The sequence below is a fragment of the Eptesicus fuscus genome, chromosome 12, assembly GCF_027574615.1.
Source record: "Eptesicus fuscus isolate TK198812 chromosome 12, DD_ASM_mEF_20220401, whole genome shotgun sequence".
Classification (NCBI taxonomy): Eukaryota; Metazoa; Chordata; class Mammalia; order Chiroptera; family Vespertilionidae; genus Eptesicus; species Eptesicus fuscus.
In genome coordinates this window covers 4,366,138-4,380,521 of record NC_072484.1, presented here as the reverse complement: position 1 = coordinate 4,380,521, position 14,384 = coordinate 4,366,138, and the positions used below count along the sequence as shown (strand labels likewise).

The window sequence follows — 14,384 nt, the reverse complement described above, 5'->3', positions numbered from 1 at the left end:
GACCAGTGTGGCAGAAGCGGGGCTGGGCTGCACTCTGCTGTTTGTCTTCTTGACGTTGTGACCTTGAGCAAGCCAGTTCACTTTGTTGAGCTCCAGCACCTTCATATGTAAACTCAGTCTTAGGACACTTGCCCCTTATGTGCTGCAGGGGTTGGTTGGTTGTGAGGCTTCAGAGGAAGGGCTGAGAAGCCCTAAGATGGGGTTCAAGGCAAGAGAACACTGAAGAGTGCCCAGAGAAAAGGTGCAAGGTGAAAGCCTTCCTCAGGTGGAGGAGGACAGAGCCTGCCCTGTCAGAGGACAAGGGGCCAGTCCCTCCTGGTGGCTGTGAGGTTGGCTCTGCTGGCAGACCACCTGCATTTTAGTGCTCACTTCTCCACGTGTGACCTTACCGTGCTTCCGTTTTGTCCTCTGAAAATAGGTATCAAAATAACCTCCGCAACAGTACCTGCCCTTAAGGATTACATGGATAATAATGGGCCGAAAGTCCCAGCCTGGTTTCTGACTATGGGAAATGCTCCGTCATGTTAGCTCTTAATACCATCAGGACCACAGTAGGCTTTCCCACATGCAACAGTGCTTTGTTTCAGAGACATAACTAGATGTGTGGTGTAGCCAAAGCCTGGTAGCAACCACCGTATTTTAGAGCAGCCGTCATTTAACGGGGTAGGTCCTAAGGAAGCCTGTCAGAACAGCGGGCACCTCAGTGCGGTCGGTGAGTGTGAGCCTTTAAGGGAGCTGTTATGTGAGATTCCTCTAGGCCAGTGATGGCGAACCTATGACACGCGTGTCAGCACTGACACGCGTAGCCATTTCTGATGACACGCGGCCGCATGCCGAGGATGAAACATTTGCTGCTCCTGAGGATGAAACATTTGCGACTAGAGTTTTGGAGTTAGTTTTTTCCTCAAAGTGACACACTACCCGAGTTATGCTCAGTTTTTTGGCGAAGTTTGACACACCAAGCTCAAAAGGTTGCCCATCACTGGTCTAGGCCCTTTGGAGAAAAGGGGCATATCCATGCTGTGAGGGTGCTGCTTGTGATGAAAAATTTACAACATTTTATTGGCAAAACTATATTTCAAACATTACCTTGATTACCTTGCTATGGGAAATAGGACAGAGAAAAGCAAAAGCAATTTCTTACATGTCTTGGATTATTCTATTTTAGTTCCTAAAGAGATTATTTGGGTGTTTTCTTGAGCAAACAAGCATGTGGTGTTTCTACCTGGTTTACCTGTTCTGTGAGGGCTGTAGGAGACATTGTTGTCAGGTGTGCGATCAGTGGACCAGGATTCAGAAGACCTGGGTCCCAGCTCTGCCACACCCTGCTGTTCGACCTCGGGCAAGTCACCTAACTTTTTTGGACCTCAGGTTTGAGACCTGAAAAGTGGAGAAGATGCTGGTCATCTTGCCCTGCTCACTTCACCTGGGGCATCGTGAGGCTCAGTGAGAGAATCGGGTAAATTGCTTTACAACCAAAATACAAGTATTAACAAATGGCTGCTGGTAACCAAGTTCTGACCCTCCTAATGAAATATTTTCTTTCTCAGTGATGTTACAGCCTTTCGATTATGACCCCAATGAGAAAAGTAAACACAAGTTTATGGTTCAGTCTATGTTTGCGCCAACTGACACTTCTGATATGGAAGCAGTAGTAAGTACTGAATGCTTCTTACTTTTTAGTATTCAATGATTAGGGACAGAATTGTGGGTGCATGCAGTTCACAATATGTTAGAATTGTTTTAAAGGGGAATGTTGTTTCCAGGGAGGTTTTTACTCTGGCTGCCTTTATGGTTTTCCTAAAAGCTTTGATATTTTACATTTTATGTAACTCTAGAATACTGTTCTTCTTTGACTTTTGTATCTCAGTTTGCCTCAGCAATTCCTTGTTCTGATGGATTGTATCTTGAATGGTTTGTGGGTTCTCTCCCTTTCCTCCCATCTTGTGCCCTACAGAAAAGGGCACCCATTCATTACCATGTCTCTCCCACTTCCCCCGCCTTTAACCGCCCCCCCCCGGAACTCTCCCCCACCCGAACTCAGGGGGATGTGAGCAAGGCCCTTAAGAGGTTTGTTCCCCCCCCCCCCCCGTCCCCACCCCATCCCTCCCCCCCGCTTGGTCCTGGTAAGCATGATTTAAAAAAAAATTTTTTTTAGGTTCTTGCATTTTTTTTCTGCTTAAATGCATGTTTAACTAATTTTGGTAAAAATAAGATTATTTCATTTTCATAAAATAAATGATACGATATTATTGATTTTGCTGGAGAAAGGGTGTAATGGAAATTCCAAAAGTAAGCTTGTTATACACTCAAATAAATGAGGAGGCCTTCTGGTGCTGTGAGTGTGAATCACAATATACAGAGCAGCTTCTCCATCCATCGCACCGGCCAGGACAGGTGTCTGGTCCTCACAGAGTGGGAAAGAAAGGCAGATTGCCTCAGTGTTTCCATCACTCCAGCCTGCCAACCCAAACTAAGAGCTGCAGTCATCCAAGGAATGCCTGCAAGTTTGAGTTAGCTGTGACTCACACTGTTCTGTGGTTTTCTCTCTCTGAGTTTGATACTAAGGGCTGTTTCACACAGCTCACCTTTGTGTCTCAGAATCACCACACAGCCTTTTCTACTGGTCTTGGAAAAGTAAACCGATCATCTTCATGTGTTTAACTTTGGGGCTGTAAATGGAGGAGAAGCCACTATTTGGGGGTTTGAGAGAGATCAGTGATAATGAGCCATCTTCCTTTGCATAAGAACAATTATTGAGGCTACTTTTACTTCCTAGAACACGATGTGTCATTTCGTGTTAATTTATGTAATCAAGAAATGTATGGCAAATATGAAATAAGGAATATCTGAGAATATGTTCTATTTGGCTTTTGTTGCATGGCTTACTAAAGAGAGCATGGGCTTGGGTGTGGAGCTGAGGTCTCCCTTTTACTAACACTGTGGCCTTGGGCGATTTCATTAACTCTCTTGAGGGTTTGGTCACCTGTAACATGGGGTTAAGGGCCTGGTCGATGGGTTGTCATGGGATGAAATGTGCTCTGTGTAGAGAGCACCTGGCAGTGCCTGGCTCTGTTTCATCTGCTGTCACAGGTCTGGCACTCTCTGTAGTCACGGTGAATCTCACTTCTTCACATGGTAATTTTTGTACCAGTTTTAAAGATGTTTATATGAAATGTGCATTGTAGAACTTTTGGAAATACAAAAATGAAAAGTTACCTGTAATTTGTTATACTTGACCTAACCACTGTTAATGAATGAAGCCTTGAGCTTTTTTATTTTATTTTAAAATATCTTTCTTCTTATTTTGATATACAGAAAGTTGAAAAAAATGGTACATTAACCACTCATATCACCTTTACCTAGATTCACCATTTAACATTTGCCACATCTGCTCCATTTCTGTCATAAGCTTTCTTTTCTACTGAACCACTTAAGGGTAAGATGCAGACTTCACCCCTAAATGATTCAGAATAAGGCCACATACTGTTACCACAGCTGAGGAGTTAACATGGATCATATTGTCCAGCAGAGAAACACACGTTACAGTGTTTTTCAGTTGTTCCCCAATGGCCTTTAGTTCTAGTCTGGTAGAGTAGCCTGGACCTTTTTAGTTTTTCAGGACTTTGAATTTTTCAGAGTCCAGGCCAGTTGACTTGTAGATTGTCCCACATTCTGGATTTGTCCAATTGTTTCCTCATGATTAAATTCAGGTCAAATGTTTTGTGGCAAGAAGATTCCATAGGTGATGTCATGTATGTATCATTTCAGAAGGCATTTAATGCTGATTGTCCCTCTGTTGGTGACACTAAGTTTGATTACTTGGTTGCAATGATGATGGCCAACTCTCTCCAGGGTCAAAGCACATTTGCCCCTTGTGGTTAATAACAGAATCTGTGATGTGCTGAGTAAACTGGTGCTTGGACTCAGCAGCAGTCCTCTTCCCAGCGGCCTTAGCATCCAGTGATAGTCCTGCTCGAGGCTCTGACATGCATGTTGGCACAGGAGCAGACTCAGAACATCGATGTTGCATCTTCACTGACTTTCTGTGGATTTCCCATGAGTGAAATGCTCCTCGGTGTCCTGTGAACGGCATGCTGCACCACAGAGAAACTGCCAGGGTTTATTGGCAGTTCACACCCTGGTGTCTTCATTCTTGGTTCTTAGTACCTGTGTTGCTCCAGCTGCCCCTGCCTCTTGGTCGTGGGGCAGGGCTGGGGGAGTCTGTTCCTTCTCTGCATTGTAACCTTTGATGGACTGGGCTGCAGTTCTCAGAACACCCGCATCCCATTTTCCACTTCCAAAAGGAGGAAGAGTAAACCAGGAGTGCAGCATCCCAGAACAGGGTTTAGCCAGGAAGCCACCTGCACCAACAGACAGACGGAGGAGGAGAGCAGCAGAGGCGGCTTGCTGGTTAATGTGCCCTGTTGGTAGTTGGCAGCATGGATCCAACCATCAGCCATGGTCTTCTCTCTTCTAAGTGCTTCCCACAGACTAGCAACAGGGGGGCATTGGTTGACTTTGAGGAGTTAGGCAGCAAGACTGGGATTTGCGAAGTGTAATAAATATTCAGGAAAGCTATTATATTTAATCTTGTCATGTTGAAAATATTGAAATCTCAGCAGACTTAATTTCTTTATTTGATATATATCAGGGCTTTCTCATTAAGAGTATTTTTCTGAAATTGTCAGTTATAGGAAGAAAATTATTCTTCCAGCAGCTTTATAATATCCTGATTATTAAATTTAAATTGTTTTAGTGGAAGGAGGCAAAACCAGAAGACCTTATGGATTCAAAACTTAGATGTGTGTTTGAATTGCCAGCAGAAAATGATAAACCAGTAAGTATATTTATAGTTAACAATAATTGAATGTTGCAAGCTGATACTTATTTGCATACCATCTCCTGCAAAACCAAGATTTAAGTTGGCAAATTATTTTCCTCTTTCTGATGCATAAAAAACACTTAAGTCAACAAATAAGTGAGCCCCCACAAAATCAGCCTTTGAAAGACTTGCAGAGAGACAACTAATTGGAATAATTTTTGCCCTTGCAAAGTACAACCTGTTGGCTGTGGAAATGTTATAAATCCCAAAGAGCGTCTTTGACTTGGCAGAGTTATAGGTCGCTCTTACATGGGGTAAGACTAAAACGGAATAATTTGCCATTTATCATGGTGCTTGACAGACAGGTGTTAAGCACGTAGGGTCTGTTGTTTCACAAAGAACCTAAAGATTCTCCAGTCTGCTCTTTCCCTCAGCACCACCTCTCTATCCCATAACCCCACTTCCTGCTGCTGTCAAACTTGCTTTTAGAGGTGGGGTCTCCACTTCAGACTAACATGGGGGCCCCATGCTCTGCTGTGGGCTGTCCTAGGCCTTGTAGAATGCCTGACTTCTGCCCACTAAATACTGGTAACTCTTCCTAGTCCTGACAACCGAAAATATCTCCTGACATTGCGAAATGTGCCGCCCCCCCCCCCCCCCCCCCACACACACACACACATTGAGAATCCCCTGTGCTGTCTGAGGGGTGAATCCAAGGAATGGCTTCTCCCAGGCTGCCGCTCACTTTTCTCTCTGTATAAAACCGAGGGATTGGCCTGGCATGGCCCTTACTTGATTCCAGTTGAAGACAGAAGACTGAAATGCTAGTATGGACTCCCTTCAACCTAGTCAGAAAAACTTAAATTGTATTAAAAACACAATTTGAAGCCTAGGCAGAGGATTAGCTACCCTGGCTGTTAATATCTGAGACCTTCTGAGAACATTACCCATAATGACCTCCAGGAATGCTCTGGATCTGTGCCAGAATTACTTAGTATGTTCTTTCTGCACAGTCACTGACATGATCATTATTCTGTTTCTTGGAATTGCACATTATGTCCTGGGAAGGTCAGTTTTGGAAGTTGTGAGACCTGTATTCTGGTCCTAGCTCCAGCGCTGTGATACATTAGCTTTGTAGATTGGGGCCTTGCCTTATTGTGCCTCACTCTTCTCATCTGGAAAATAAAGGCTGGAGCTAGATAGGTCAGTAGAGTTAGATGAGTAGTTCTAGGTTACTACTTGGAACCCCACCACCCAGGACAGCTCTCCCCAGTATACCTGAGCCTCTACGCCAGGGGTCCTCAAACTTTTTAAACAGGGGGCCAGTTCACTGTCCCTCAGACCGTTGGAGGGCCGGACTATAGTTTAAAAAAAAAAAACTATGAACAAATTCTTATGCACACTGCACATATCTTATTTTGAAGTGAAAAAACAAAACGGCAAAAACACCCGCATGTGGCCCGCGGGCCGTAGTTTGAGGACGCCTGCTCTACGCCACTGGCTCCCCCTTCTATCCTCTCCCTGCTTCCCCCCCCCCCCCCCCCGTCCCCACACTGACACATCCCTAGTCAGTCTCAAGATGATTCCATAACACAGGGAAAAGGGGGGGAGAGGGGGGCACATGTGGCTTTCCCAAATTGAAATATTGCAGACACTGCACTCATTCCACCTTCATCCCAGCTTCCAAACTCTTAAGTTTATGAACTAAATGCCCCCTGTGTCCTCCCTGGCCTCCCACCCCTGCCCAGCCAGTCCTAGGATGTTCAGATCTTCACAGTGACAGTAATTTGTGGGTCAGAGTTCCTACGCTTGCACAGTTACTGCATGCTAATTTTTCCTGGTGGGAGTCTGATGGTACACTACATACAGACTTTTCCTCCTCCTCGGAAGCATTAGTCTCGGCTGGACTTGGTTATTTGCCCTTCTCCATAATTTCTGGGACCCAGTTGCTTTAGATTATTAATATTAAGAGACTAGATGAAGTGATCCATTTTTAAATAAACGTGACATCTTGCAGTGTGGATGAAAGGCTGCCACGTATGGTGTTGCTGAGAGCTACTTTACTTTGCATAAAAAAGTCCTTTATTACATAGTTGGTGACACTTGGGCTTTCATTTATTTCTGAACAGCATGATGTAGAAATAAATAAAATTATATCCACAACTGCATCAAAGACAGAAACATCAACGGTGTCTAAATCTCTGAGCTCTTCTTTGGATGACACTGAAGTTAAGAAGGTGATGGAAGAATGTAAGAGGCTGCAAGGCGAAGTCCAGAGGCTGCGGGAAGAGAACAGACAGTTCAAGGTAACAGCATTTCCTTTTCTGATAACCTGAGAACGGGGGGCTTCTTCCTTCTTCCCTAGGATCTTGGGGAGGGAAGTTGATGAACCCCTGAATTCGTAGGCTTGTTTGTATTTGCACACTTTTCTCCCAGGGAGAAATTCCATAGCTTTCATCAGTTTCTCAAAGAGGCCTTGAACTTCCCTTCCCCCCATCAAGAACCTGTGTCTATTTAAACTCTTGTCCCCTGGTTTAAAACAACAACAACAAAAACAACAAAAACTCTCACCCTCCATTAGTGTAAATTGAATATTAGAGATAAAAAATAAAGCAGCAGTGGTTATGTGGAATTTACCTTTTCAAATCCCATTTCATCGCCACTGGAGGAGAATCTTTTTTGAAGAGAGTAGACACTGACCTCTACTCCATTTTAACACAGGCATAATTCTGACTTTTGAAGATTCTGAATGAATCTGAACATAAAGCCCTCGTTACACTATGAGCATGGTGATGGGGTTGGAGAAGTTGTCAGAGTAGATAGGTGGAGATTGTGGAAGAAGAAACCCGTGACCAGCCATGGGCAAGACAGCTGGCATTGGTGCTAGAGGGTCAGGCTACACTGGGTGGTAGAGGAAGGGGGATGGACACTGCTCCCACCTTGGAGGCCTGTGGTGGTGTGGAAACAGACTTGAACTAGCTCTGAGTCTAGTGTGTGCTAATCACAGCATCTCCTGGACCTCTTTCCCAAAATACCTCTGCAGCCCCTTCCAGCTTTAAAAGTGTATCTGTTCTAGACACAGTAGTGAAGAAAACACTTCTGATCATTTGATCAGAGGAACTTTTGTTGCAGCTTAAATTTTGAGGCTGTGCCACCCAAGCATGTAATAGGTTTTCGCTCTCTAACTACCACAGCACTCGGTTCTCGTAACAAATTCATTTACGCCAACTCTTCTCTTTTATTCTGACAGTGTGGTCGGTCTAAAACTGTCAGTGCCTGGGAAGCGGCCCTGTCTTCTTTCCCTGCAGAAGTCTTCATTGGCCTCATGCAGTGGAATAAATTAGGAAGCTGACTTTTTACTCTTTGGCTAAAAATCTCTAAGATTTTTAAAGCTTCTTCTTGAGTATATTTCTCTTCAGAAACAGAGTTCTGTGCCATTTAAAGTGATAAATAGGTAGAAATAGCTTCTATATAAACCCAATAAAATAAACGCTGTATTTTGCTGTGCCCATTTTTTTTTTAAGTTAATCGAATAACACTGGTCATTTATCACACTGTGCATTGATATTGGCCATGTCCCACGAGCAGAATATCTTTAAAATATTATCAGGCCAATCTTGACATTAGAAGATTCTTTATCCTGCCAGACACTGATTTCTTGTTTTGTGTTTTTTCATTCTTTTATTTGGCCAACAAATTTCCGGCCCTACCGTGCACCCAGCACTGTGGGTACAAATGGGAGCAGTCCTGCCCTTAAAAAGTTACCTGAGAACAGGGATAGCAGTGAGACATAGACACAAACTTTGACATAGACTGACAAGCAGTCCCACAAGTACATGGAGCGTTGGCTTGGTAGGCTGGCTGCCGCTTGTCTTCAGGACCTGATAGGCACTAGGTGGATGTGAAGGAAGAGAAGGAAAAGAAGAAGGGAAAGTGCAGCTGGCGTGTGGGTCCTGGGATGAGCAGATGGGTCGTTAGCCAGAGTTCTAGCTGCAGAGTATGGCTGTGTGGCAGATAGGAAGGCTTTGGTGCGTGTCTGGTGTAGGGACGTAGGGCGGGCCTGGGACAGTGAAGGAGGAAGAAGGGCCATTCCTTGCACACTTGTTGGCGGAGGAATGTAGCCAGGTACCTTTATGTATAGGAAAAGCAATGTTGCCTCTTCAGTGGGAAATCCATGCACCAAGTAGAAAATATTTGAGATGCATGTATCAAGTTTAGTCACATTTTTACTATTCCAAATTCATGTTATTTGAATAATGATAATCCAGCAGTCTACATGTAACTCATCAAATACCCACTCTGTATACAGCTCTGCATTGGAAAGTTTCCAGGTCCCCTACTTCCAAGTTTCTTGTGATTTTTATATTCCTACCTTGAGAGGTACCTATCATTTAAAAAACTGATGACTTCATTAGGGAAGCCTGTTTAATAGAGGAAGGAAGGACAGAGGGGTTGGGGTTGGATACAGGTGAAGAGGAGCTGCTGGGAGACATGGCCAAGAAAGTGGGTGTGTCCAGACTAGACCATCTTAAGAGCTTTTTTCTGTAAATCATGGGGAACCAAGGTGTGCCCTGCTTGGATTTGTGGTGCATAAATGTATAGGATGTATGGAAGAAAAGAGGGGCTTCTGATATTTTTTATTGCCCTCAAATCAGCCCCCTCCTAGACTTCAAAATAAGGAGGTTGGACCACATCATGGGGTCTGAGTGTGGGTGTGAAAGCCCCCTGCTAAGCTGTACAGCTGACTACGCTTCTGGTGTGTGGATTGTCTGAAACGTGCATTTGCTCCCTCAGGAAGAAGATGGACTTCGGATGAGGAAGACAGCGCAGAGCAACAGCCCCATTCCTGCGTTGGCCACAGCAGGGAAGGAGGAGGGCCTCAGCACCCGGCTGCTCGCGCTGGTGGTCCTGTTCTTCATCGTTGGTGTCATCATAGGGAAGATCGCCTTGTAGAGGCAGCATGCGGAGGGGGGTCATTTGGATTGATGGATCCGCCATATCATGGGATTTAAATTTATCATAACCATGTATAAAAAGAAATTATGTATGATGACATCTCACAGGTCTTGCCTTTTAAATTACCCCTTCCTGCGCGCCTGCGAGTGCACCCATACACAAATGTAACACAATGTAACAATCTTTTAGAAAGATACAAATGCATAATACATGATGGGGAAAAGAATGATCTTTGTTAATGACAAGGGAATCCATGATTAAATGGTAATGGCATGTTGTAAATGTCATTTTAAACATCCGTAGCGTTGGTCCATGTCGCTGGTTACCTCTCTGAAAACACGACTCTCTTCCTTGCCTGGGTGCCGGCCCGGGAGCCAGAGCCCAGCGTGGTGGGAATACCATCCCTCCACAGTCAGCCCACGCTGCTCGCTCGCTCCCAGGCTTCTTGTCCGTGTGATGCCCAGGCCATCAGTTCCTTGGGACTGATGAGCAGAGTCAGCCGCCAAGAAGAATTGTGCTGTGGTGGCATGGGCAGGGTGCTGGACACGGGTGGGCATGGGCACCGACTGGCCCATACTTTGGAAGGAAAAGCCAGTGCTTTGTTCTCTTAAAGGGACCAAGCTAAATTCCTGTTGGTTCACGTCATGTGATTGAACTGTATTCCGAGATGTTTAATGCATATTTAACTTATCTAATGTATTTCATCTCATGTTTTCTCGTCACAAGATTATAGTTAATGCTGTGGCCTAAAAATCACCTGTGCTACCTAATGCCACAATTGAAACTGGCATCATGGCCAGAGGGCTGTGGGCTCTGCATACGCATATACAGACGTGCGGTTCATTTGAATGTTGGAGAACAGCAGCCAGGAAGTATTTTTCTGTGTAAAAAATTTACAACTGTCAGAGGGAGGGAAATTTGTAGTGGCAACAGTAAGCTCGATTGTACCCTTTTTAATGGAGAAGAGCAGACGATCTTTTATATTGTTCTCACTGCCCGCCCCTCAGCCAGCACTCACACTTCCAGCACAGGAACCACAAGCATGGTCCTGCAGGTCCAGCTGGGGATCGGGCAGTGAGTCAGGCAGCAGAGGGTTAGGTGAGGGAGTCAGCCGCTGGGGCAGGGACGGGTGTGTGAGGGGCTCTCCAGGTAGTCCGTCTAGCACGTGGTAACTGAGTTTGACTGTGGAATCATTTTATGCCGTAAAAGACCAACCCAATTCTGTTTTGACTATGTAGCATCTTAAAAAGAAAAAAAGTAAAATAAATCCCAAAATTCAGAGGTTTTTTTTGTCATTTTGTCATATTTGCTGTATGCAAGGAATTATTTTTGTCATCACCATTATTATTTTGTCATTGGAAGGTTGATTTTAAAATGTACCATACCCATGAGAAAATATGTTTAATTACACACACACGCACACACATTTGGGGTGTTGGCTTCAATTGCGAGTTTAAAATTGCTGCACATCGTAAGCCCCGGTCTCCCTTGCCCTTCGATTGCTTTGCCTGCCTCTCAGGGCAAGGAAACCTTCCCTCTGGTTCCAGCAGAAGAGAAGAGACTAATGGGTGGTACGCTGAGCATGGCTCTAGTGTGCAAGTGGGTCTAAAAGACAGATTCATCACCAGGAAGAAGTTCTTAGAAGCCATATACCCTGAGTCCTCTTTCCCCAAGTCTGGCTGGGCAGCATGGCCCGAGGTTCTGGCTCTGGTGATCCAGTCAGGACCTAGCCTGGGAGGCGGGAGTCTGGTTAGTCAGTAACTTCCTGTCTTCACAGTAAGGTCACTCTGCGTCCTGAGTACGTCCTGCACCTGTCACACCGGTTGCACTTGAGCAGGCAGCCATGGAAGGCTGCCCAGTTGTAAATGAGTCTCTGTGGTTTTTCCATGTGGGTTCTGGGAGTGAGCTGCAAGGCGTGTGGCCTGAAATGTGTCAGGTGTGGGCACCACAGCAGACTAATCCTGTAGCCTCCCGTGCCTTGCCTTGGAGGGAAGTGGAGTGGTTAGGAAGGCCGCAAACGTCCCGTGGCTATGGAGAAGTGCTGCACGCTCTTGAAGGACATGGCTGTGTTCCAATAAAGCTTTATTCACAAAAGCAGTTGGTTGGATTTGGCCTTCGAGGCTGTAGTTTGCTGGTGCCTCCCTCCCTAGGGTGACTAAGTTCTTAGAAAGAGTGCCTGAGAAGCCCGTTTTGGGTCTTTGAACGTGACAGCGTTTCGTGGACATCTGGAAGCAGGTATTCAATTTCTTAAGAGTATGTGGGCATTTTGTAGCTAAAAATCAAAATTTTAAATCCAGAGTTGTCTCTTTTTTTTCTGATTAAACATCCTGTAAAATCTCCCTTTTAGAGGTTCGAACTTGTTACTTTGTGGGACTTTTTGGCTGAGTGGGAGAAGGAAACTCCCCAGTGAGGGTAGTGGCAGGGAGATTGGCTGTTCTCTGAATGTCCTGGTCAGTAAGGAATGTGTCAGAAGGGAATGAATGTGTGAGGGAGCCAGCTCTGCTAAGGTTCAGAGGCCACTTGAAGAGCCGTAACACTCAAGAGCTTGTCCCTGGAGAAACACGCACATTTCGGGGGTCTTTTCTGGAAAGGGAAACTGAGAATAAGGCAGAGACATGGATGTGCGCGGATCTTTTACGTGTTCTGTTCTGAGAGGGTGGGAGTCAGAAAATTGGAATTAAACTGGCGCAGAACGAGGCTGACGTTGGTTGAGGTGCTGGCCAGGAATAGAGCTGGGCACTGCAGGCATGTTGGTCGCTGGTTCCATAGCACCTCAGAGCCTGATGCCCTTGTTTTAGAAATACCCGCCATGCAGCTCGCAAGTACTGAGATGTAAGCAATAACAGGGTGCCATAAATTTTTATTGATCGAATTTTTAAATGGATAATTTAAGCTCCCTTGGCACGATACAAAAATACCTCTTGAAGAGAGCAGACTGTAAAATTTGTAGGTGTGAGGACCCGGCTTTAATTTTTTCTCTCCTAGTTTGCATGTTTTCCCTCATTAGTCTTTCTAAACTGCTGGCACCAGCAGTAATAAATACTGATAAAATCAAAATTGATTTTTAGCAGTGGACAGTTTATGCCTAGAGAGATGGCTTATACCTAGCTTATACCTACATAACACAAAAGGGGGAAAATGAAGAACCTCCAGTGATCCGTGTAAACCTAAACGCTTTCAAACAAATTCTAGGAACAGAATTGCTATCAAAAGATACCAGTGCTGGTGGTGGCGAGTCAGACAGAACTGAAGGCAGTGATAGCTCAGAGCTAAATAGCCTTTCGAATTAATTTGAAAACAAGCTGTGTGTGTGTGTGTGTGTGTGTGTGTGAGACATGTACCATATGTAAGTAGCTTCGCATTTTTCCAATGGTGCCTATATTGTTTGCACACACAAATCTCTATATTTGCAAACTCTGAATCTATGCCAAAATGTAATGCCATTTGTCATTTTCTGTTCCTTTTCTAGAGAACTGGCCCATTTACAAAGTTGTTTTGTTTGTTTGTTTTTTTCTGGTGTGTGAAATTCTTGGTTTACAAGAGAAAAGTGAGGAGAAAAATGTGGCATGGGCTGCAAAGTCACCTGAATACTGGAATGACCTTGACCTCTGAGACTGAGCTGGCGATGGCCTTGGATCCCAGAGCAGCCTCCCCTCCCACTTTTCTTTGAGCCCATCTGGCTAGAGGAGGAGCAGTAAAATTATGGAATGAATCAAAAGTTAGGAGTCCTATTTCCAATAAGCCTGGGCTGAGTTTGCTGTTGCTGAAATGGAGTAGGACTTAATCCTAACTGAAGGGTACCTGGGTGACTGGTTCACAGTACGAGGATCCGATCAGGCCCTTGGAGCCCACATGTACCACCATCCCCCCCCCCCCCCCCCCCCCCGTGAAGGGCCTGAGTTACTGGGACATTGCCTCAACCTCAGAGTCACACAGGTGACCTCAGGGAAGGCTGCGGTGAGCTAACTCCCCATCTCACACTGGTGGTATACACCTTTATGCATCTGCCACCCTCATACCTTATGTAGTTGCTTTATGAGAAAGTGGCTAGAATCAGGACTTTCCTTCTGATGGTTTTGGTTTTGGAACTGAACATACGTCAGTGAAGAAATGCGTTTCCATCTTCTGCTTCGTGCTCTTGGAAGTGAGTCTGAGGCTTCAAGGACGCAAATGAGCAGTCTGTCTTGGGAGGGAGTGAGGAGGATGGTGGCCCAAAGTAACTGGGAGCCAGGACAGCTCGTTAGAATGGGCGCCACAGGAGAGGCCTGCCAGGGTTAGGAAACAGCCGGCTGCCGGTCTCGGCTCTCACGAATCAGGTTGCATTTCTCTGGGAAATCGCCAATGGGAGCCAGTAATAGCAGCCCCTAATCCGGAGCATTGGCCCGGAGGCAAACTTTGGAGGCTGGGAAAGTAAGTCTCAGGCCAGGTTCCCAAACCCTACTCTATCCGAGTCCCACCGGCTGCAGACTCAGCCTCTGAGAACATTAGTTGGGGTGCATAAGGCCACCCCCAGCTCAAGTCAAGGGACTCAGACCTTCCTTTGAGGGGTTGCTTGACACCACTGACAAATAAGGTTTTGTTTTAATTTATTTTCATTACAGAG

The 14,384-nt window shown here is 45.3% G+C and overlaps 1 protein-coding gene across 2 annotated transcripts in view; it reads left to right on the top strand.

Moving 5' to 3' along the window:
* VAPB (VAMP associated protein B and C) overlaps positions 1 to 9,880 on the top strand; it is a 59,348-nt gene extending 49,468 nt beyond the window's left edge. Inside the window, exons 3-6 of one of the 2 annotated variants that reach the window (XM_008141210.3) lie at positions 1,551 to 1,654; positions 4,760 to 4,840; positions 6,955 to 7,131; positions 9,620 to 9,880. In XM_008141210.3, coding sequence (XP_008139432.1) covers positions 1,551 to 1,654; positions 4,760 to 4,840; positions 6,955 to 7,131; positions 9,620 to 9,778 — 521 coding nt within the window. In that variant the 3' untranslated portion in view covers positions 9,779 to 9,880. The remainder of the gene's footprint in view (positions 1 to 1,550; positions 1,655 to 4,759; positions 4,841 to 6,954; positions 7,132 to 9,619) is intronic. The other variant, XM_054723800.1, reaches the window with a different exon arrangement.
* Positions 9,881 to 14,384: the final 4,504 nt, after the last annotated feature.